This window comes from Poromitra crassiceps (assembly GCF_964638095.1).
Source record: "Poromitra crassiceps genome assembly, chromosome: 26".
NCBI lineage: Eukaryota > Metazoa > Chordata > Actinopteri > Beryciformes > Melamphaidae > Poromitra > Poromitra crassiceps.
In genome coordinates, this window is record NC_139640.1 from 11,234,740 (window position 1) to 11,260,227 (window position 25,488).

The 25,488-nt window shown below is 46.4% G+C and overlaps 1 protein-coding gene across 1 annotated transcript in view; it reads left to right on the plus strand.

The window, feature by feature from the left end:
- Positions 1–25,488, plus strand: part of iglon5 (IgLON family member 5) — a gene marked incomplete at both ends in the record, with an annotated part of 194,389 nt that overhangs the window by 132,096 nt on the left and 36,805 nt on the right. The window contains one exon of the mRNA XM_083661303.1: positions 24,261–24,339. Within this exon, the coding sequence (XP_083517429.1) occupies positions 24,261–24,339 (79 nt within the window). The remainder of the gene's footprint in view (positions 1–24,260; positions 24,340–25,488) is intronic.

The following is a 25,488-nucleotide window of genomic DNA, read 5'->3' on the forward strand; positions in this document are numbered from 1 at the left end:
CTTCATCCCGTCACACTCCCTCTCCTCCCGTTGCTCTAACTTCACCCAGGCTCGTCTCTCCTTCTAAACCTCCACCTCACTTTCTGTCCTCTCCTCTCCCCACCCACTACTACACCCCTAAACCCCACCCCTCCCAAACACACCCCTCCCAGGCACACCCCCCACCCCTCCCAGCCACACCCCCCACCCGCCCGCCCACCATCATCTTTCTGACTCCTGATTCTCCACAGGGAATATAAGGTGACGGGGATGGTAGAGCTTTGTGGAACTTGTATGCTCAGTTCGGCTACATTCAGACCAAACGTGTTTTTGGAGCTGCCAGCGTCTTTGTGCAATTCATTCTCTATGTAAGGACACGCTAGACGTGCTCCTCTTTTAATGAACGCACCTGGCGTTTCAGCGCTGGTGGCGTCTGTTGTTTTTGGAGGAGCGCTGTCTGTGGGCGTTTTTAAGCTGAAAAAAGTTGAACATTGAGGAAAAGCGCCCTGATCGTCCTTTTCACTCTTCCTACCTTTTCTCCTCCCGAGGGATTTTCAACCTCTGCTGCTGCCAGAATTGGCAATAATCTGGCTTTCATGTTGACAGTGAACAACATCAAACAAAACAAAACCAGCTGGCTACCGTCCGTGTGGTCGTTGTGTTCTGATCTGTACTGCACGCGACTACAGGGGAAAACAAACGGAGCACAAAAAAAACGCTCCGTGCGCTGTGTTTTGTGCACAATGGAAGCGCCCTCGACATGATTTTCATAGCGTTCTGACTGAAAAAAGCGCTTTGGGTGTGAACGCCACCTTAAGCTGCTGAATCAGAGGGTGGTGAAGATCAGGAGTGGTGCTTTGGAGGAGAGGAGAAGAGAGGAGCAGAGGGGAGGTCATTTTCAGGCAATTGTCAATAGGCTACTCATTGTCATTGTTACTGTATGTATGCATCAGCATAAACATGATATGTGCCTGCTCCATGCAAACTCATCACTCACAGTGTAGTCTATGGCAGAACAACATGCAGGCAGAGTGACAGCCACATACCCAGTGATGTGGCTGTGAGAGGGGGAGCTGTCAACATCCATTTAGATCCTGATGATATTTCCAGTTCAGTGCGTAAAGAACTCAGGTCCACGTCATCAAAGTATTGTATGGTCGACTACGACTGATGGTGATCATTGACCAGAGTGGCGTCAGGTCAGGAACGATCTTAAGACATAAGAAATGGCTGCTTTGATTGTTCGCCCTGTTTTTTATTTTCCTCTTCCTGCTTTGTGTCCTCTTTGTTTTTGGTTTGGTTTGGTTTTTTCTTCTTAACTCATTGAGTGCCAGCCACTTTTGGAGAACGGACGCTCCCAGTGCCAGAGTTTCAGAGCGTTTTCAGTGATTTCTCGAGGCCCACAGAATATTGTGTGATATTACTATGTAAACACTGAACACGCACAAAGAACGATGAGACTCTATTCTATCATCTGCAAAAAAAGTTTATTGATCCCATTTTCCGTTCTTTAGTTATGAGCCGGAGAAGATAGCTTGATTCATCCAAAAACAGCAATTTTTTTCTAGAAGCTGAGATAATTGGCCTTTTGTGAAATTAAACATTTCAAGCACACACTGACTCTGAAGCTAATCTTTTCTAATGTAGTCACACCTCAAAAATAATTTCCTTCAATAAAACAGTTTAGGCCAGGGAATTTTGTTTGGCAGAATAATATTTTTAGCTACAACCAGCAGCGCTGGCCCCTGCGTGCGCTGCTGGTTGCAGCTTCTTGCTGGTCTTGATTTGCTGCTGGTGGGCATCGGATATTCTGGCTTGCGTTTGTCAATCCTGTCCTGCTGCCTGGGTCTGTCTGGGTGTTGCGTGCTGCTCTGCGTGCCCCCCCCCCCCCCCCCCCCCGCCCCGCCCCGCCCCGCCCCGCCTCGCCTCAACTGCACACTCCTCCTCCTGTCTGTGGTGGCTCTCTGCTGAGTTTGCTGTGCGCACAGTGAAGGGTGCAGCTTTTTTACAGCGTTCCGCGTGTGTTTGTCACCGGCAACGATGCTTCCAGTTGAGAATAATAACTCCACGGTGTGGATGTGCGGATGTGCTGTCGCAACCGACACAGAGCGGCTCAATTGTGGGAGCAGATTGGCTGCTGCAGGCACAGCTGCAGTAACGTGCTTCAGCATATCGATGCATACGGATGCGATGCGATTTCCGTTTCCATAACGACTTCTTCTTTGTTTTTTCCTTGCCTTTCTGTTATGTGGAGAGCACTGTCGCCACCTAAGGGTTCTGTAAAATAGGTTATAGACCTCCAATAGCTACAATAGTTGTACCAGAGATGTATCAGGGATTGATCCACGTCCCACCGTCAAAAAACGCAATTGACGACAACCGTCGTCATTGGCACTCTACGTCAGTATTTGAATTGACGACAGCTGTCGTCATTGGCATTCAATGAGTTAAAGGATAAATCCACCCTGCAGCTATTGGTGATGTATCTTGCATTTTGGAGCTTATTTTGTTCGGTGATCTATTTTTCTTCTATCTATCTATCTATCTATCTATCTATCTATCTATCTATCTATCTATCTATCTACTGTATCTATCTATCTATCTATCTATCTATAACAAACTGTAAATGTCAGGTTTTGGTGTCTGGCCCTCAGAATCAAACAGCGAGAGCTTGTATCTAGACTCACCATTTTACAGCATGAGAAAACCTCCTGGGGAGATGGATCATCCATTGTAGAGGAGGAAGAATTTGTCCTCCGACTGTCGCCTCAGTCGACTGTCACTATGATGTAATGCAGCCATAAGAGTTCTTTAGTGAGGGATGCGACTCATATTTCCTCAACTCAAACTCACTCTCTTGCTCTTACTCAGTGTTGCCAGATACAGCGGATGGTTTCCAGCCCAAAGACTGTTCAAAAACCAACAAAAACCACCCAAGCAACTGCAGGTCTATGGAAACAAGCAACTCTGTCCACCCGCTAGAGATTAAACAATATGAAAATTTCATATCACGATTATAGTGGCCAAAATGATCAGTTATCAGTATTATCACGGTATTGTTCAAATGTTCTGAAAATGTTCAAAAAGTACTAATAATACACTCACAGAAATCATTTGACCAAGTTTGATATTGAAAACTCAGACCCAAGAAGGATTGATGCACTCACTGAAATCATTTCTCCAAGGCTGCGCGTCTGCACCTGGGAGACGGTTGCCTTTGGTTGATGATGGACAGTATTTATTTACCATGTTTTTCAAAGTGTACGGTTATCGTAAAGAATTTTAGCACAGTTATCATTAAAACCGGTTATCATTTCATCCCTACTCAAGCCCATTTTTATTTTTCCCTGCACAATGCAACCCAAAACAGCTCAATTAGCAGAAAACCACCCAATCACTGTGCTACTGTATAACTATTGTGGGAAACACAGGAAATCACTAAAGGTGCTGATTTGGGACCACCAGGGGTTCCAGGGGATCTGCAGTAAAAACTGTAGAGTGCAATACAGTTAATCATGGGATTCTGAATAAAATCATATCTGACAATAAACATTTTCTCAGATTTGGGTCCAAGAGGGGGAAAAAACATAAAATGTGGTCCATGGGTCTAATGTGAACTAAATTAGTGGTCCTTGATTTTGAAGAAGGTTGAGAACCACTAGTATAGGAAGGAAACCAAAACAGAGTGAGACAAGGAAGCGGCTCTCCCAAAAACCGCGAACAAAAAGGAACGGCCATCTCTGTTGTCATAAAATCCAAGGTATTTCTGAAACTAGTAAAATGATCTCCTCCTCTCTCCGATGTGGTAACTCTGATCGAAAAAAGAAGTGTAGAGCTGGGAAAGTTGAACATCCTTCTTCTCAGATGGCTTGGGGGTAATAACTGAACCAGAAGTAGACAAGGCAAGCTGAGGGAAAGTGGGTACAGCAAAAAAAAAGAAGAGAGAATTACAACACTATCACAAAATAACTCCTGGAATGCACCGAACATCACAGATTGCTGTTGAACACTGTAAGAGTATCTGAGTTGCCTTCGCCTAATCTTTTTCAGCGTCATCTTCAACCTCTTATCTCTCTTCTCGTGTTATTTCAAAAAAAGTTATTTCAATCAGGCAACTGAACTCACGGAGTCAGACACAATCATCTCGTCTTGCTGGAGGTTGACTCGAGTCTCAAGGGGTTGATGTTCATCCTTCACTCCAGACTCCATAGTGCAAATGTAAGGCTTGAACATCTGGCTAACGTCTTGTGGGGTCACTCGGAGATGGTAGTCAGCACCGACGCAGTACGGAGCGAATAAAGATAACGAGACAGCTTGTAAAAGGTTGGGAATTATGTGGTAAAAAGCAATCAGACTGTAACACATTCGCGCGCTGCATCGTATACAAATGACATGTAAATTAAGGAAGATGCTCGGCAACTTTTTAATGTGCGAGACACTAAACTCGAGCTGTATGGAAATTGTCTTTGCAGGTCACGCAGTTTCTGTTAATTTCTTAAAGCGTTTCTTGTAGTTATCCGTGCAGAGCGGATTCCTTGTCGTTATCCTTGCAGAACAGAATCCGCCGTCACTTGGGTAAAATTTGTTGGCACACAAGCTCATTTTTCTCACTCTTTGACATTCACAATAAATTCTGGCAGCTGCGCATGTTTCATTATTAATGTCTCAATGAACGTCTCGCAAGGAGGCCATGTCTTGATGCGCCCTCGTTGCTTCGTACTGTACGCTGCAAAACCGTGTAAGACACTTGAAAAATAACTGATTCCTCCACTGTGGGTATATCGACAGTTGCAGCTGTCGAGTGTTTGTGTCTGTTCCTGTGTGTGTGGGGATATGCCTGTGCATTAGAGACATTTTTACATGATATGCTTGTGTGTAGTGTCGTGTGCTCGTGGCACGCCGGCAAAATAGTTTTTTGTTGTTGTTGTTTTTGCAGCTCTCTCACACGAGGGAGAGGGCAGCCAGAGATCATTTTCAGTGCCCCACATGAAGGAGCATTAATCCAATTCAAACAGCTCCAAGGAGACGGACCCCAAATCACTTATGGTGACTTAGGGATTTGTTGACGTTTTTAACGGTGCAGTGAAAGATTAATAACTCCCCACTATAGGAATTTGTACAAGTCGTCCCCCAAAAACCACAACAAGAACACGCAGGAGAGAAACCGATGTGTCAAGATATAAATGAAAGACAAACCAGCCAGTGGCGTTGTGTTTAATTACACATTACTTCTTCTGTCACAGCTGCTATGGCCTGGATTTCTCCATATGCCTCCGTAACCGTAGGCTTCGGTGAAACAGCTTCGCCAGGAACGTGAGCCAGCAGATTCATCAGTGACTCAGTGCACGACTTTGCCCCAAGTCACTGTCCACATGCTTGTTTGTCTCCTCCTCAGCCACACGAGGATACATGAATTCACCTTTACTTCACCGGCCAGCTCTCTTTCCTGATTCTCAGTAGTCATTCACAAGCGCGCCTCTCATCGCTGCTCAGCTGCAAAGATTAAATGGGCTCTCTATATCGATTTCCCTTATTTAATGCACCAGCCTCTCCTACGAAATACCAAAATCATCTAATCATCAGGGGTTGGGAGTGGTGAGTGGGGGTATAGTGAGGGGGTATACAGTATATTTTTAACTCAGAGGGTCTCTTTTATGCTCATGAAGAGGAAGAGAGCAAGCAGGCAATGTGAGCAAGAGTGTTCTGCTGTCTAGGGAAGAGGCAACCGAGTATGGTGGCAGGGCCAAGGCAAGCCCGGGTGTCATCTGGCTTCCATCTGGTGTGTGAGAAAGAGATACCGACAGAGAGTGAGAGAGAAGCCTCAAGATCCGTTCAAGGAGAACCTCTAGCTAACCAGGTAGAACATCGGTTCAAGCGGCATGACGTGAACAGGACGCACTCCAAACGTGCAGACAGAGGTCTCGGCCCACACAGGTTTTGGTGGCAGTTTGAATGTCTGCCACAGGCTCTCCAGCAGCAGCCTCGGCCAAACGGTGCTGGCACGCCACGGCACGCCACGGCACGGCACGGCATGGCACGGCACGGCGGCTGTGCTCGCAGGAGGCCGCGGTGCCGAGTCACAGCAGTGGAGCAACAATGGCAAAAGAGCTGCTGCCATTCAGAATGCTAATGAGCCCCATGCAGCCACAGCTGTAAGGAGAGCTGTGGGCACAGCCAGCCGCCATCCAGCGGCACGCAAACACACACGCAAGTCTATGCAAACACATACCCGTACACACACACACAGATTCACATACACTGTAAATGCAGCACCCGCATTTACACAAGCTTCGCAAATACATTATGCACATTATTTTCTCAAACACACACAAGCGCTTTCTTCATCTGTACTTGCCAGCATCTTAGTGCATTGCACCATGCCTCCGCCTCCCTCCCTCCCTCTCTCTCCTTCTCTCCCTCCTCCCTCCCGTCCCTGAGGAGCTCCCTCCTAAGCAGGTGTTAGCTGATTTCTGTTCCCTGAGGTAATTCTGTTTTGTTCTTAGCAGCACTGTACTGGTGCTGTGAATTATCCTGACAGCACCTTACTCCTGGGTTTTGGCCCTCAACCTACTCTCCCCTCCCCCCACCTCTTTTCTTCTCGCTCTGTGCACCTTGTACCTCCATCGTTCCCCCCCCCCCACCACCTCTCCTCCCTTCATCCCTGCTCTCTCTCACCACCCCCCTACCTGCACCAGAGGGGGGTGGTTAGACGTGTGTGTGTTTGTGTGTGTGTGTGTGTGGGGAAGGGGGGGGGGGGGGGTGTCATGCTGAGACACACACACACGCATGCATACACGGTCACACAATCACACGCATACATACAGACAATCGCACACATGCCTGGAAACATGTACTCCATGCGCTTGTAAAAACACATAGACACAAAGTCCATGACGTGCTTGCATAGACTGTACCAAAGAGTCGGGCGCGAGACCAGTGGTTTCCCACACAGCCGCAGCTCCGCATCAGTCTTTTTTATTTGACTCTATACCAGTGTTTCCCAAACTATGGGTCGGGACCCAATTTTTTTAGGCAGAATCTTAATGGTGTTCCTGTAGGCAGAATGATCTTCTCTGGTGTTCCTGTAGACAGAATGATCTTCTCTGGTGTTCCTGTAGGCAGAATGATCTTCTCTGGTGTTCCTGTAGGCAGAATGATCTTCTCTGGTGTTCCTGTAGGCAGAATGATCTTCCTTCTTCTTCTTGTTTTTGTTTGTAAGAGCCTAAGACAAAGAATATGTCATGATGACTTATTTTAGATTGCTCATTACCATGGCGGCTTCAGACAGCAGCTAATTGCCCTCCATTCAGTCATCACAATGAACTGGTCTTATTAGCTGTTTGAGTATATTACATATTTTGCACATCTCAACAGAAATACGTCCTTATCAGTATGAAATGAATGCTGAGGGAAAATTAATAAGCCAAGTCAGTGGTGATGTGCTATGGACGCAGAAAAACAAAACAAAAGCTAAATGAGGTCTTGTATTCAGCTCCACATCCAAGACTTTGTTCAAAATCCAATGAATGCGTTTTCAGCACTTTGTCTATTGTCTTAGAGGGAAATTGCATGGGTGTCCACAATAACAATAGTAATGGTAATTCCTAAGCTGTTGTCAAACTGTTTTTCTCCTCAGTCCTACTACTTTTGAAGTGCGTCATGACCATTGGCACCTTATATTGTCCAGTCACCTATTTCACACTATGCTATATACTATTATACATATATATAGATATATATATATATATATATCCATATATCCATATATATATATATATATATATATATTATACTATACTATACTATATACTACTACTATACACTATACTGCCCAACACTCAACTGATGTTTGGATGGCTCATTCTTTTTGACTCCACTTTACAGCCAATGGTCCTATCAAAAACAACGGCTCCCAAGCTATTACACTCCTTTGTCTGCTGTCACTATAGCCCAGTAATTGCAGTTTTTTATTGTAGCCTCTTAGAGGCTCAAGTGTAAGCTATAGCCCTGCCACGCTACTGCTATAGCCCTGCCACGCTACTGCAAGCTTAAACACATCGCTGGAGATATTTGTTCAATCTCACACTGACTGACCGAGCTCTTAGAAGGGGTGAAATATGAAACACTTAAACACATTCTACGTTAAGCTATTACAGACAGAAATGACGACAATGAACTAGAAATGTGATTAGATTGAGATGGTAAAATTCCAAAAAGCTTTTATCCATCCATTTGATCTACAGTATATGCATTTCAATCAGGAGAGACTAGAGACCAAAGAATGAATAAAGTGATATTTATTACAATAAAGTGAATGATGCATTACAGAAAGAATGATGAGAATAAAGTATTGTTATTAGTCTTTGGCGGTTAGACACCACAGGGAGATCTTGAGAGAGCTGCACCAGCCCAGATCAGCATCCAGATATATCCCCCTGCAGTGTCTAGATACTGGTGGTGCTGGTGATCTCCTTCTGAGACTCATGATGAGACTCTTCCGACTGAAGAATGGGATAGGTCTGCGATGACCGGGAGGAGAAGGGGAGGAGGAGGGTGCGAGCCTGACAGCAGCGGTGTTTGAGAGGCTGAATGAGACAGAAACAAGCATATTTAATGAACCCGCCTCCAAGCAATTGGCTTACGACAGGGTTGAGAAGCAATGTGATAGGCTTACACTGGAGGTGTGTAGGGTGAGAGGTGATGAGCAGTGATGTGACACTATGCAATTGGTTAACAGAGACTGGGCGGCAACCAGCTGATTGTTCATTGAAACCCGGAAATTGACAGCTTATTATGATCTTGTGAGTAGATTGAAGAGTGGAGATATAAAGTGAATTAAGGAAGTGTAAAAGATATTATAGTCTTCCTGGCTTGAACTTACGTTAAGAACTACATATATACCATAATACAGTATGTGTAAAAATCCAGATTGGTGCTTGAATGGCTTGTTTGTTGAAACAGAGGCCATTTACACCTGGCACTAACATGCGTTTTCTGTGATCAGACTGCAATCTGATTCACCCAAAACGGGTGTCCTCTCAATCCGCATACAGCTGCTGTATGCAGATTGAGAGGACACATTTACACTTGTGTTCAATGTGGTCACAATGCGTCCCTGACCACCTCTGGAGGTGGTTTGGCCGATCAGATCGCAATCTGTCTTCAATGTGTCTTGGGGCCGTTTACACCTGTACTTTCAAGGGGTCAAGCACGATCCGATTGCATCTGGTCACAGAAAACGCATGTTAGTGCCAGGTGTCAATGGCTCTATGTGTTGAAAGCTTGAAGCAGCGGAGAGCTTTTTTGTACATCAACAATAATATATCGCAACACTAAACTGGGAGTTCACATCCCAGATAAGCCGGATTTATTCCACACCTAAGGCCCCTTGTTGCCTTTATATTACATATAGGCATTCTAATCCTTTTTCAGTCAGGTTGCTGTTATTGTCAAAGGATGTTAGCTGCAGCGCTACCTTTGTTGGGCCAAATCAGTGCAATGACAGCACCTCCCCACAAATCTGTCAAATTACCGGTGCACAGGGTGTATTTACGGGAGTCTACAGGGCCTAGTGTAAGGCGCGTGCGTGTGTGTGTGTGTGTGTGTGTGTGTGTGTGTGTGTGTGTGTGTGTGTGTGCGTGCGTACGTACGTACGTACGTACTCACTGGGAAAGGAAGTAACAGTTTAACTACAGTATTGATTTCAAGAGTGTTAAGGGGTTTAGGCTTCAGTCCAAGGAAAATGGGGGGTAAAAGAACGGCTCGTCCCTGGTGTTAGCGCACCGGCCACGCTTGATTCAAATGGGAAAGATCTGTGGCCGCCCATTGAAGTTCTACAACTGGTGCATTGAGTCTGTATGGCTCTGTGCACTCTGCACTGCTCTATTGATTGATGTGTGAAGCGGGATTAGAGGGAGGCAGGGAGGGAGGGAGGGAGGAAAGGAGGGAGGCAGGGAGGGAGGGAGGGAGGGAGGAAAGGAGGGAGGGAGGAAAGGAGGGAGGGAGGAAAGGATGGAGGGAGGGAGGGAGGAAAGGAGGGAGGCAGGCAGGGAGGGAGGAAAGGAGGGAGGGAGGAAAGGAGGGAGGGAAGGATTGGAGGGAGAGAGGAAAGAAGGGAGGGAGGGATGGAGGGGAAGTGAGGACGTCAGCGAGTGATGGTGAGATGGCAGAATGGTGTGTGTGTGTGTGTGTGTGTGTGTGTGTGTGTGTGTGAGAGAGAGAGAGAGAGTGAGGTGGGGGGAGACTGTGGTTGCAGCAGCAGTGTACTGTACCATGGAAAAAGGCCAGATGTCAAGTCCTCCAAGCCGGACACCAAAGGGATGATGTACTGATGATGCAGTGCGTTTTCCATGAACGTTGATTGACATGTTGTTTGTATGTCAGTACAATGTCAGAACACTTCAAGTATGTGAGGCCGCTGTTCTAAAGAAGAACCACTTGATGACCTTGAGTGAAGAGCAGCTAAACATCCAGCCAATCCTCTTGAAGCCACAGAACAAGCTGCATCGGAGCGTTTAACATGGTCAAAGTAAGCTGCGCTCTGCAGCCGCCACCGTGTAAATACTCCCTTTACTCATTCCAGCACCTTCCTTCAGTGGGGGGAAATCACTTCAGACTGAAAAGGGGGGGGATGACATTAGCGGACGAGTCCAAACAATCCATTCACCATGACTTCTCTGACATTTCTTAGATTTCCTGTCAACTGGAATCCTGCTGACATCCATTTCTCCCTCACCAGCGATTGTGAATAGTGGGCGACCTGTATATCCATCTTGTTGTGCTGCTTGAGCAAGGCATCCTGGTGGATTTGCACCACCCACCCATCGCTCTCTCCCTGTTCTCCCTCCCGCCCTGACCCTGGCAGGTGGTGCGCGTGCCGAGGGTGGAAGGAGCCGGCAGTAGGTGAGCGGGGGGGATTTCGTCGATAAGGAGTGGAGGGGCTGCGGGGGGGAGCTGGTGGAGCAATAGGGAGGAAGAGGAAGAGGAAGAGGAAGAGGAAGAGATGGACGAGGTGGGCGAGGGCTTGGAGCTGGGCCGTCCAGAGTTAATGGGATCAGAGCAAGAAGAAAAGGGGATATCTCTGCCGGGTTCATGTTTCATCTCTCCTCGCCTCAGGCTTCCAGCATCTGATCATCCTCAGGCTGCCTCTCTTCATCATCAAGGTGTCAGAGGGGAGCGCCTCTGTCAATATTTAATTGGCTGCAGCATGTCGCCTTTAATTATGCGGGTGTTGTTTCGCTCTCTGCCCCCCATCATCACTGTGCCCCCCGCAGCCCCCCCATGTTCTTCACACCATTATGCTCGTTATTACTACTTATTATTACTACTGCTGTCGCCTGCTTCAACCCGTCCTGATAGCGTGTTCTCACATTCTGTTTCGCTCGACGTATCTCTTCATACAGTCTTCTTCTTCTTGTTTAATTGTTTGTTATTGAGTCTATTTCTGCGATAACGTGCAGCACGTACGGCTGTGTAAAGTCAACGAATGCTAACGTTACTGCGTATTGCTTCGGGAGCCACCATTACTGTTTTGTCAGCGCCGTCCCTGATTGGCCGGTTGTGTTGTCAACTACGAGGCAGGTCCCTGATTGGCTCATGGACTTTGCAATTTCTGAAAAGTGCTGGGGATGAAAAGTGCTGGGGATGAAAAGTGCTGGGGATGCACAGAGCGGAACATAATGTGAGCTGAGGATGGTTTACCAGGCTACTACAGCTGCTCCTTCAACTGTAACCATCACCACTATTTCTACTACTAAAATCTCCACTATTGCATCTGAAACGACTACTTCTGTTACTATACTATGTGCTCTCCTGTAACTCCATATTGCACTCCAGCTTTTTCTCCTTTTCGATGACTTACCTTTTCCTGGCCAAGTCCTCATCTCACCCTGGCTACCTCATTTTCTCCTCTCCCCCATAAACCCTCTCTGCCTCGCTCCTTTCAATTTCAAAACTACGCCAGCCTCCGTGAAGAAGCCTTCTGCCGTTATCCGTCTTGACGCCAATCAGGCTTTCAGAAGTAGCTTCACCGTGTTTACTTGATCGTCAAGGGCAACACAAAATAGATGTGCCGTACAAAGACTCTGCAGGCTAAAGTGCTACAGCTCAATAGAGCTCTGCTCATAAGTGTCTGGCAGCAGCAAGTGCAATTACAATTATATAGAGTCCAGAGTTGACTGTTTTAGGTGTTGACAGGTAGGCAGAGAGCCGTGTAGATAGAAGAGTCGCGACATCTCTATTCACTCCGATGGACAAGTTTTTTACTCTCAAGATTTCCAGGAAGTAAGGTCCTGTCATGATTTTTCCTCATGCCTTGTTTTTGCACGTTTTTGTTTGGATTTTGTCCTCTGTTGTTGTTCTTTTTTCCCTCGCACATAGAGACACTGTGGAGCGCGTCATCATTCAGAAACCACGCCCAAAACGGGGGAAAACACAAACTCTCGTCCAATCCTGGCGTTCTCCTATGTCGCGTGCATGGTCAGGTCTTGCACAAAAAGATTGTATATACAGGAGATGAACACTCCAACTTACTTCATTGACAGCAACATCCACATTTTTCTTCTCGCCAATTCTCAATGGCTTCCTTGTTTTGCTCAGGAGTACAAAAAAAATGTAACTGGGGATTTTTTACATTTGTTGTCTGCGCAGCCCCACCACACAACAGCTTTTATGCTATGTTTAATTCAAGGAAAATGACGCTGGTGTGTGGAAATTAACGGAGCTTTTCCCCCGTGATGGGCGTGGCCTATTTCATGCAGTGTCTCTATGCTCAATCACAGTAATGAGACTGATGCGAGTCCAGCCGTGTGGAATCAGGAGGGGGCGTGGCATCAGGAGGGGGCGTGGCATGGCATGGTGTGACTGGACGGGACTGGATAAAAAGGCAGACATCACAGGGCTCGGGATCGCACTGTTGTCATAACCCCGTGTACACTGCTTTTAGTGCACGGCTTAAGGTTAGTTCACCTACCAGAGCCAAGAAAGTTTGCCATTTTTTTGGAAAAGACTGAACCGTCTTTTCCACCTGCAGGACCAGCGCTTCCTTTTTCCTTTGTTCCTGAAGAAGCATCTTTTGTGTTTAACTCCTGACCTGAAGACTTTCAGCGGCTTGGCGTTGCCAACACTTTTTTTGTTCCTGAAGTAAAACGTAGTTTTTTTGTTGGAGACGTTCAAGCTGCCTGTGGCACCCAGCCCTGCCTACAGTCACTAAATAAAGACTAAACCTTTCTCTGCCTCCTGCGTTTGGATCCGCACTCAACTGGTCCTGATAGGTCCTGGATTAAGCAGCACTGTCGAGTTGCAGCAAAATGGACAGTTTGTGTTGTATTTTGATTTTTTTTATTATTTTTTTAGAATCAAATTGTACATTATCAGCTTTATTTTAACATTCAAAAGTAGCGCAAGACCCCTTCCTGGCTGTTCATTGGCTAATGAGTCACGCATTTTGGTCCTCCGCTGATGCCACTATACCTAGGCCTAGTAAGGGTTTGCTATGTTAATATCTATTCATGGTATTCCCATGAGTCACAAGCATTTTCCTACCAATATGGCGCTACAATACACACAGCTCATTGGCTGGCTGTGTCACTTGATGGTAATCACATGTTAATTGATTACAATCACCTGCTATTTTCCTTCCAAGATGGCCGTGTGGTGGTGTAACAGAGTACTATCAATAGTCTGTTTACACTGAATAGGCATCCCCTGAATACTGCAACATATATAGCTACTTAACCTTCAGGCCATGTACACACACTAAGATGGCTGCAATACACCCAGGGCAGTGCCATTTAAACCCAATCACCAATATGTCATGTTCACTCACTCTATAAGCTCGTGAAGAGCGTATATATATCGAAAGCACGATATCACTATTTCAGGGGCACATTTTGGCCATTTTGTGCCCCTGTAAAGAGGAAATGGAGGGAATGAATTGTATCTTGTGAGCTCGGAGGGTGTGAGCACGTTACAGTGAACCGTGGCCACAAGGTTTTTTTTCCTCCCTATGGCCACTCCGGGGCTGCAGAATATGTCTGGTGGGAACGGTGCCTTTGAACGTCTTAGACAAAAGACACAATGCATGGAGACGACAACAACACAAACCTTAGAGGGAATGACATGAATATCCAGCTACTATTATAGGCCAGTGTGAGAATACATGTTTTCCACAGATGAGCAAAATTGTTTTCTGCAATTGCCTAGAAGAGAGTATAACAACATGAATGCTTGCTGGAGTGAGAGAGGAATACATTAGAGGTGTTGAATAGAGGACTCCAGCTGTTTTCCTCTGTGTCGTCCGTGTGTCGTCCGCGTGCTCATACGTACACAGAACAGGTACAACATTGTAAAGTGGTGACAATGCCAGAGAAATCCAGGCCTGAGGCTCAATGCAGCTGAAAGCCTGTGGAGGGTGATTTAGACCACATACAAGTGTGTGTGTGTGTGTGTGTGTGTGTGTGTGTGTGTGTGTGTGTGTGTGTGTGTGTGTGTGTGTGTGTGTGGTCTACATGTGTGTGTGTCTCTGTGTGCATGTGTGGCTGTGTGTGGTCTACGTGTGTGTGTGTGTGTGTGTGTGGTCTACATGTGTGTGGGTGTGTGTGGAATGGAGGTGGGGGTTCTGCCTGTGTGCCAAAAGAGCAGGTCAGCACAAGGACAAGAGATAGGCAGGACAGCGTCCATAGCTTCAGACAATGAGCAGAGAAATGCAATATGCAGCCGGCCAAACTAACAGCAGAACCTCCAAGATTCTCCAACACCTGAGAGAGAGAAACTCACCAGCCACGCACCGCCACGCATCCATCATTAATGTTCCCTATTTGCACACAAACGCGGTTGGACCGGACACCAGGCCTGAACCAGACCCAACGGGAACACATCATGTGGACCTCCTAAAAAAACATTTTCCTTCACAACACAAAACCATTTTTATGTCGGGAAATATTCGTAGCCTACTGCACGTCAGAGAGAAACAGCTTGCACAAGTCACGCTGCTTTTATGTTCCCCCACCGTCGTTAGGAGCGGCTAGTTGGCAAGCAAGAGTTGGCCAGCGTTTGGCCTCTTAAAGTGTCCTTGAGCAACACACAGAATCCTTACCAGCTCCTGGGGTGCTACTCCGTAGCTGAACCTGACCCCTGGACCTCCCTGGAGGGGGGTGAGGGGGTGGTGGAGGGAGGGGGGGGTGACACGTATTACTCGCGATGAGACAATACATCGAAATTAAATTGTACTTAGCCAATCTCCCCTGCCTATAGCTGTCCCGGTCGTTGCTCCGCCTCCTCTGCTGATCTGGGGAGAGTTGTAGACTAGCACATGCTTCCTCTGATACATGTAAAGTCTCCAGCCGCTTCTTTTCACCTGACACCAAGGAGTTTCCCCGGCAGGACGTATTCACCTTATGTAGCCACGCCCATTTGACCCGGTTGTGTGGTCGTATCAAAACTTCTGGCTAAAAATAAAATGGCTGGCTTCTCCAATATCATCTAACTCTGAATTAACTAATAATTTAGCCAATTGTATGTAACATAAAATAAAAGCAAACGGCAATGTCTAAGAATGCAACGCCATGTAACTGGCTCGTTAAGTCTCGCATTCCAGGGAATTACGTTAACGTCTGCCGGTCTTATTGACGTTAGTGGCTCGCGCGCAACTCGGAGGAGAGAAAACTATCTGAAGCTTTCTTTGTTGGAGTCCAGGTATGTTTTACAAGAAAGTGCTCGTCATTGTGGACGATAACGTTATCTGACCTGGCTAACAGTGGATACTCGCTTGCTTGCTGTGTACCGGCTCAAAGTAGTAGGCTACGTTTTTTTATTTTACCCCTTCACTGTCCGCTCCAAAAACAACTCTCTTATTTTGCGCCGTGACCGCCGGAAGTCTTAAAAGGACCCGGAAGAATTTGGCCCACTGTAAGGTCTGAACATAAGGCGAATAGCGTGTGGGAGGATCACACTATCCCCCTCAGTTCCCCTCCCCCCCCTGAACAGGTGCCCTGACCGTGAATTGTGAGCTACATTTGATTCTGCTGTAGTTATTATCACAAATGACATTCTGCCCATCAGAACTTCACAAGGTCTCCATCAAAAGGATAATTGTTTGCTCTTTGGATAATGACGTTTTTTAAATTGATTTCTACCTTCTAGGAGGCCAGTGCCAGAAATCAACATCATTCTGTACAGTCAGACTTTGTTGTCATTGAACTTTTATTTTGTTACACTGTATCAAATTGTATCATATTATTAGATGAACACATCATCCCATCCCTAATTACTAGGGGTGTCACAATATATCGTCCCACGAAATTTCGCGATAGTAAAACGTCACGATATGTATCGTTGAGATGAAATCTCATATCGCCAATTTTTTTTTTTTTTTTTTTTTTTTTTTTTAAATAGACTAAGAAACGTCTTTGTTTGTTGAAGTTCAATGTGTGGAAAGTAGTTGAGTTGAACAAGTCTCTGAAGAGACACATGAGAAGTTATACAGGAGAGAAACCATTCAATTGAGTTTCTGGCAAAACTGTTTACTTGACAGGAAAAACTGAAGATGCATAAAAAATAGACTAAGAAAAGTCTTGTTGTTTGAGTTTGAAGAAAAACTGAAGATGCATAATGAGAATTTATACTGCTGAGAAACCTTTTAGTTCAAAGTAAATCTAAGTGACGGTGTAACTCATTCTATTTCAAGATAAGCCTTATCTCCAATCTCATGTTTTTTCTAGTTGTTATTGTAATAACAATTTCCCACAACAGCATGTTTTGTATTTGTGCATTTCAAATAAAATACTACTTTTCCAGTCATATATTGTCATTATTCAAGTTTAAAAAAATATTGTTAAAATCGTATCGTATCGTATCGTTATCGTGAACCCAGTATCGTGATACGTATCGTATCGTGAACTGAGTGTATCGTGACACCCCTACTAATTACCATAACACAGAAAGTGAGAGAGACATCAGAAGATTCTCTTTCAGCCATGCACACACACACACACACACACACACACACACACACACACACACACACACACACACACACACACACACACACACACTGCGTTTTGCACTCTGTACTAATTGTTGTTGTGTCTGCTGTGTTTGAACATCTCCTTTGTGGTTAGTGTGCAGCAGCATTGATTCGCCCCAGAACAAATTAGCCCAACGGGACACATGAAGTTGTGTCATGATGAAGTTGTATCAGACACATGCGGTCAGTTGGCCAGGTGCTTTTTATCATTTACACACCATTGTCAGTTCAACCCCCGCTTCACCCCGTAGTCTCAGTGTGAGGCTCCAGGGGGCTTCAGGAGAGCAGACCCTGCCTTGGGCCACATCTGAGCTGTCGGAGTGAGATCTCATGGGGCAGACGCACACGTTAGCACGTTAGCATTTTATCTCTTGGGTGATCACCTTAACCTGGGCCAATGTCAAAGAACTTATGCATCCATCCCCCATGATGCATTGGGAATTCAAAGTGAGTGACAGAGGTGGAAAGGGCTATACCATGGTGTGTGTGTATGCATGAATGAGTGAGGGGGTAGGTAGAGGATACTAAGTGTGTGTGTGCGTGTGCGTGCATTTCCACTTGTGTGTGTGTGTGTAGAAACGATTGACTGTATAAAATATGGACGTCATGACGGCTCCCCAAAAGCGAAGCCAAACCATCTTGGTCGCCCCCTGGTGGCTGGCTGCAGTAGTCATAAATCCCACCCACCCCCCATGTTAGCGGATGGGACATGAGCCAAACTAAATTGACTAAACTAAATGACTTCACTTCACTTGAAAAATAACAGCAAACGGTAGATTCCCCCTCATACCAACAGGAAGGTCACAGGTTCGAGCCCCTGTGTTACCATCGGCTTGGCGTGCATACAGGCTAAGGTGGTCACCTTTCATGCAGAAAAATAAAGGACGCCCCCCGCCCTCATCGGGGCCACGACCATCATGGGCCTGGGGACGGGGTCAGTCAGTAGTAAATCATAAATTCAACATTTTTTCAGAAAGCATTTAGATTCATACTTAAAGTTTGAAATGCTTAATTAACAATAAACTGAATTGGAAATAAGCAAAATAGATATTTTTTCTGTTATAAACTCCTAAATAAATGGGTATATGAGAAAATATTTACTTTCTCTGAACTTTTTTTTTTTACCTTTTTTCTGTTGATTGAAGAATGCAATTTTCCAGATTGGTTGATGGTTGAGCATACAGCAACATATCAGAGTTGTTTATTTTCTTCTCATGTGCACTCTATTGATTCATATATTAAATTAATGTTTATGTATTGAACTGTAAAACTCGACAACAACATGAAACACATCAGATCATAATAATGTAGCGTATAGAGGCACCTCATGGCAGTTAACAAGAAATCTAATCAGTCCCTTGTGCTGTGATTCATTGACATCGATGTCCTAGTAAATACAAGCAGATAGGAAATCTGATCGATCAGAACATCATGTCGCATCATAGAAGGGGTTAAAAAGCTGTCATTACCGTACACTAAATGAAAAATAACCCCAACCGGGACTTGTTGCTAAACTCACCGAGCTGCTGCTGTTAAATCAGCGCTGCCAGTTCACGAGCCCCCCGCTCCTGGCTCGGTTGAAACCAGCCCCGCTTGTCGCCGTGCGCTCTGGACTCTTTACTACTGACTAACGATGGCAACCTTTGTATTCCTGTTCACTAACACTGTCAGGTGTTTGATTCTTCATTATTCACATGTGTATTTTTGCAACTTGTAGATAGTTTTTGTTGGAAATACCGGTAGGCGGAGCAGCCATTTTCCCCACTGGCCTTCTGTGAAGAGCCGCCCCATCTCTGCTCTTTGATTGGCTCACACCAGATCGGAGCCAGAGAGCAGAGTGTGGCCAAAGTCTCTCTCTCGTATCTCTCGTAACGGGACAAGCCCCGTCTTTTATTGTCACACGAACACCACAATACATGCATGCGGCCACAACACACTCATGCTGACGGTGGCCGGTGAAAAGTGTCCTCTGCATTTAACCCATCCAGGCATGTCCTTTCCTCCGGGGGGCAGGCCAGGAGCAGTGGTCGCTTTCTCGTACAGCGCCCGGGGACCAACTTCGGATGTTGTCATCACTGGTCGGATGACCATGACGATCTGATCTTCTGCATGTTTTTAGTGGGGGGGTTATATACGGAGAACATGCAAACTCCACACAGAGAGAAAGGCCCTTATGACGAGATACCCCACCTGGGCAGTAGGCACTGAAGATATGGGGGGGAACACAACCACAGCGCCCGCAGTGTCCCATGCGAGAATCGAACTCAGGACCTTCTGACTGTGAGGCGACAGCTCTACCACTGAGCCACCGTACCCCTGTGTGTACGGTGTGGCCAATTGTGTGCGAGCGTGTGTGTGTGCGTGCGTGTGTGTGTGCGTGCGTGTGTGCATGTGTGTGTGTGCGCGTGTGTGTGCGTGCGTGCGTGTGTGTGTGCGTGCGTGTCAGGGGCGTAGGCAGAAATTCAATTATGGGTGGGCCTGGATAAAATTGGGTGGGCCTGGACAAAATTGGTGGGGCATGACGAAATTTTGCACGGAACGTGCGCAAAATTCCTAGATGTCATGAAGTTGTCATGCATTAGACTCTGGAGATGATGTGCCCTGCGTTTTTAAGCTACAAAACCATTGGCTAGCAAGGCAGCAGCAAGTTTGCCTCTAGAAAACAACCAATTAATTTTTATTTATTATTATTATTTTTTTGGGTGGGCCAGCGCAAGAAGTGGGTGGGCCTGTGCCTACCCAGGCCCACCCATAGATACGCCCCTGGTGCGTGTGTGTGTGTGCGTGTGTGCGTGTGTGTGGCGTGTTTGTGTGTGCATGCATGTGTGCGTGTGTTTGTGTTTGTGGGGGGGTACGTGTGAGAGTAAGTGTGGGCTGAATGTGTTGACCTGCTTATCAGGTTGTGTGGTGCCTGGGAGTGCAGGCAGGTGATATAGGTTTCAGAATGCAAGGTGCCAAATTGAGCTGTGAAAATGGGAATTGAGTCGGGAATAGGGAATAGCTCCCTGCTGGTTTGTAACCTTCACCATGTTGTTTGGATCGTTCAGCGTTTGCATACATCATTCATTTAATCAGAATGTGTGTGTGTGTCCCCGTGCTATACTGTACATGATTTGTCGACTGTCTTTCTGTGTGTATACAGTGTGTGTGTGTGTGTGTGTATACAGTGTGTGTGTGTGTGTGTGTGTGTGTGTGTGTGTGTGTGTGTATACAGTGTGTGTGTGTGTGTGTCCGTGCTATACTGTACATGATTTGTCGACTGTTATACAGTATGTGTGTGTGTGTGTGTGTGTGTGTATACAGTGTGTGTGTGTGTGTGTGGGGGGGGGTGACTGTGTATTTGTGGCAGCGTGTCACACCCGTCTCTAAGGCCTGGAACTGAATAGAATTAACCTAAATAAAGCGAGCACAGAGTACATTGTAGTTGGAAGGGAACAGCTGATGACTTGAGCTGAGGGCCGTGAGTGGAAGATAGGAGGCACGGACGCAGCAAACGTATACGCAGCATTATATATATATATTATATACATGTTATATATATATATATATATATATTATAACGTATACGCAGCGTTGCTGAGGAGAAACAACCATAGATCATACAGAGCTGGTGACATTTTCCATACATCAGACACAATGGCTAATGCGCTCCACCCCTCCCCCAGGGCTTTCTGAGAGAGAGAGAGAGAGAGAGACCAGGGCTTTCAGAGAGAGAGAGAGAGACCAGGGCTTTCAGAAAGAGAGAGAGAGAGAGAGAGAGAGACCAGGGCTTTCAGAGAGAGAGAGAGAGAGAGAGACCAGGGCTTTCAGAGAGAGAGAGAGACCAGGGCTTTCAGAGAGAGAGAGAGAGAGAGAGAGACCAGGGCTTTCAGAGAGAGAGAGAGAGAGACCAGGGCTTTCAGAGAGAGAGAGAGAGAGAGAGAGACCAGGGCTTTCAGAGAGAGAGAGAGAGAGACCAGGGCTTTCAGAGAGAGAGAGACCAGGGCTTTCAGAGAGAGAGAGAGAGAGACCAGGGCGTTCAGAGAGAGAGAGAGAGAGAGACCAGGGCTTTCAGAGAGAGAGAGAGAATGACCAGGGCTTTCAGAGAGAGAGAGAGAGAGAGACCAGGGCTTTCAGAGAGAGAGAGAGAGAGACCAGGGCTTTCAGAGAGAGAGAGAGACCAGGGCTTTCAGAGAGAGAGAGAGAGAGACCAGGGCGTTCAGAGAGAGAGAGAGAGAGAGAGACCAGGGCTTTCAGAGAGAGAGAGAGAGACCATGGCTGTCATAGAGAGAGAGAGAGAGAGAGAGAGAGAGCGTTAAGTGGATGGAGGCAGTTCCTGGGATATCCTTGGAAGCGAGCTGCAGAAGTAGCAGCAGCTAATGCGATTAGAGCTTTTAGCTGGAGATTTTCAGGGACACTTTTCCTTTGAGGCGCCATTAGTTCTCACTGCGGCCTCCCCTGTACTGCTTCCACTGGCATGTCACCAAACAAACAAACACAGTGTCAGCCCTGTGAGCAACAAACACCCAGATGTGTGTGCGTGTGCACGGACACGCACACACACTCACAGCAACACGAATACACAAGCATGTACCCACACACATAGGCTGCTATACAAAAGCACACTCATGCACACACACATTATACACATGCCACATCTAAAGCTGCGTTCACACCAACCTATTTAAGTTTTTTGCTGGCATCGAGTTTACATACAAAGTCAATGCAAACGAGCGATTGAGCGTATATTCGCCCGGGAGAAAAATCGCTGGGCGTCCGAGCGACAGAGACAGAGCGATAGGGAGAAAATACGCTCGTCGCCACAGATGAAATATCCCAACTCGAGCGAAATTACGCTGGCATCAGTCGCTCGCTGTTCAACGCTGATTGGCTGCCGTGTGAGAGCGAGTCAAGGATCACACTGGCTTGGAACAAACCGCTGGTTTATTGTGTGGCAACAAACCGCATTGACAGCTGATTGACAGGCTGACAGCTGACATGAAGTGAAGTCTGTCCTACCGGTATAGAGCTCGCGTTAGGAGCACGCTGATAGGCTTAGCTTGTAAACAACTACGGTGGCTCGTAGTGGACAAATATCATGACATTGCGTAACGTTATAGCCCCCAGATGTCTGTGAATTCGTCTGCCTTTTGACGAGTGATTTAAACAGAGCGACAGAGCGATTCCAAAGGGTTGAATCGAGCAACAGAGAGAAAAATAAATATCTCGGTGTGAACACAGCTTAAGGGGTTATGTCCACACACTGCTTTTTTTCCCTTCATGGCAGAGCGCTTTGATATGAAAAATATGAATGCTCAGAGCGTTTTCAAAGAGCACAGACATTATTGGCTAGCGTTAGCTAGCTAGCATAACAAGGTAAATAGCAAGCTAACATCAATCCCAAAAAAGAATACTTCATCATTCTCACCCGGAACCCCCCCGAAAAGCAGAGCTCTACAAAAGTTGAACTGTTTTCTATTTGAGGCGCCCAGAACGCTCTGCCAAAAAACGTTAGCGGCTAGCCACCGAGAGCACTGCGACGGCAGGCGCACGTGCTGGGAAGAGGAGCGCTCCTATAGCGAGCCTTTACCATAGAAACATGAATTGCAGAAAGGAGCGCTGGGAGCTAAAAAGAAAAACATTTTCTATAGACATGGCACCTTAATTAGTTGAATCCAGTCTTTATTTAAGGGATGACAAATTGTAATTTAGTAGTGTTAGTTGGCTGTCCTTTGGACTGTTTAGCAATCCATGAGGTGCATTATAATCCTGAAGCCTCTCTCATTATTCTTCTGTAGTCAAACTGCCAAAGACCCTGGGTTCATTTAAAACCCACATTTACCGTCCATTGACTTGCTGCAGTGCTGTCATCTCCTGTCTCATCTCCGGGCGGATTCCCATCCGGCATGCTTAGTGTGTCTTTGATTCTGCCGCGCGCCTCTTTAACAAACCACGCCGACGCTTCTGAGCTCCTGACTGCAGCGCTCTCTCTCGTCTCATAAAGTCACCGCTTATTAAGGCTGCAGGCTGGAGCGCAGAAAAGGCCTATTGAGATATTGAGGTCAGCCTATAGAGCCCAGGGAGAAAGAGATGGCGGTGAGGACACAGGCCCGGGGTATCTAGTGTCACGCTGTCATTTGGCAGAGTTGAGACGGAGCGAGCCAGGTGTCGTACTGGGGACCAGCCTGCCTCACTAAGCAATATCACTGCCGGCTAGAGGAAGCTCTTTGCTTATCTGTGTTTGCAGAATCCAGCAAACTTGACCAATATTGCTTCCAACTCAATCATCGTAAAAATGTCCAGGGTTTTACGGTGTCGATCTTTATGTCTGTCAGACACATCTCACACATGCCAAGTTACTATCTCATCTTCAGCTAATGTCAGACTAATGTCACACAGTGTGTGTGTGTGTGTGTGTGTGTGTGTGTGTGTGTGTGTGTGTGTGTGTGTGTGTGTGTGCGTGTGCGTGCGTGCGTGCGTGTGTGGTGTGTGTGTTCTTGTGTGCGTGTGTTCTTGTGTGTATGTGCATTTGTATGTTTGTGCTTCTGTGTGTTCCTGTGTGTGTTGTGTGTGTGTGCATTTCAATGTATGTTTGTGCTTCTGTGTGTGCCTGTGTGTGTTCCTGTGTGTGTGTGTGTGTGTGTGTGTGTGTTCCTGTGTGTTCCTGTGTGTGTGTGTGTGTGTGTGTGTGTGTGTGTGTTCCTGTGTGTGTGTGTGTGTGTGTGTGTGTGTGTGTGTGTGTGTGTGTGTGCGTTTCTATGTATGTTTTGTGCTTCTGTGTGTGTGTGTGTGTGTGTGTGTGTGTGTCTGTGAGTGTGTGTGTGTGTGTGTGTGTGTGTGTGTGTGTGTGTGTGTGTGTGTATTGGTAGGCAGGAAGAGCATCCCTTCTGTTGCCGTCGTCGCTGTCCCTTCATTTCACGCTCCAGCGGCTCCGCGCGAATCCTTTTCCCTCGGCTCATTATCGGCGCTGTTCAATGAACGCGTGTCCCAGCAGAATGCCGGGCCGAACCAAGTCCTTATTCAAATAGCCTACGTGGGGGTCAGTGCAGACGTCACGACGCTTTGGTTTTGGATATGTATTAGCCTACTTTGCCTTCACAAAATAAGGAAGCGGCATCCCGCCCCCAACCGGGCCGGGTGAGGTTGCGTACCCGGCGCCCGACTGGGGATTGATGGGGTGAACGCTGTGATTGGATGCATTTCACTCTGGATTGATGGGGTGAACGCTGTGATTGGATGCATTTCACTCACCTGTCCCTCCTCTCGTTTTCCTTGGCAGGGTCCAGTGTGTACGGAGCAGAATTCGGACACCTGCCTGACAACATTACAGTGTTGGAAGGAGAAAGCGTCGTTTTGAGGTAACTCATGATGCTACACCTGCACCTACACCTGCACCTACACCTGCACCTACACCTGCACCTACACTACTAATGACATGAAACACCTCTTTGTTTTGCCCCTCCACCTGTCATGCCAGCTTAATTGCCAGTTCTCTGTCACATAATGTGACATCCTGACATAACGTTAATGTTATGCTGGGCAGAGCTGACATAACGTTAATGTTATGCTGGGCAGACCTGTCATAACGTTAATGTTATGCTGGGCAGACCTGTCATAACGTTAATGATATGCTGGGCAGACCTGTCATAACGTTAATGATATGCTGGGCAGACCTGACATAACGTTAATGATATGCTGGGCAGACCTGACATAATGTTAATGATATGCTGGGCAGACCTGACATAATGTTAATGAAATGCTGGGCAGACCTGACATAACGTTAATGATATGCTGGGCAGACCTGACATAACGTTAATGATATGCTGGGCAGACCTGACATAACTTTAATGTTATGCTGGGCAGACCTGTCATAACGTTAATGATATGCTGGGCAGACCTGTCATAACGTTAATGATATGCTGGGCAGACCTGACATAACGTTAATGTTATGCTGGGCAGACCTGTCATAACGTTAATGATATGCTGGGCAGACCTGACATAACGTTAATGATATGCTGGGCAGACCTGACATAACTTTATTGATATGCTGGGCAGAGCTGACATAATGTTAATGATATGCTGGGCAGAGCTGACATAATGTTAATTATATGCTGGGCAGAGCTGACATAATGTTAATGATATGCTGAGCAGACCTGACATAATGTTAATGATATGCTGGGCAGACCTGACATAATGTTAATGATATGCTGGGCAGACCTGACATAATGTTAATGATATGCTGGGCAGACCTGACATAATGTTAATGATATGCTGGGCAGACCTGACATAATGTTAATGATATGCTGGGCAGACCTGACATAATGTTAATGATATGCTGGGCAGACCTGACATAATGTTAATGATATGCTGGGCAGACCTGACATAATGTTAATGATATGCTGGGCAGACCTGACATAATGTTAATGATATGCTGGGCAGACCTGACATAACATTAATGATATGCTGGGCAGACCTGACATAATGTTAATGATATGCTGGGCAGACCT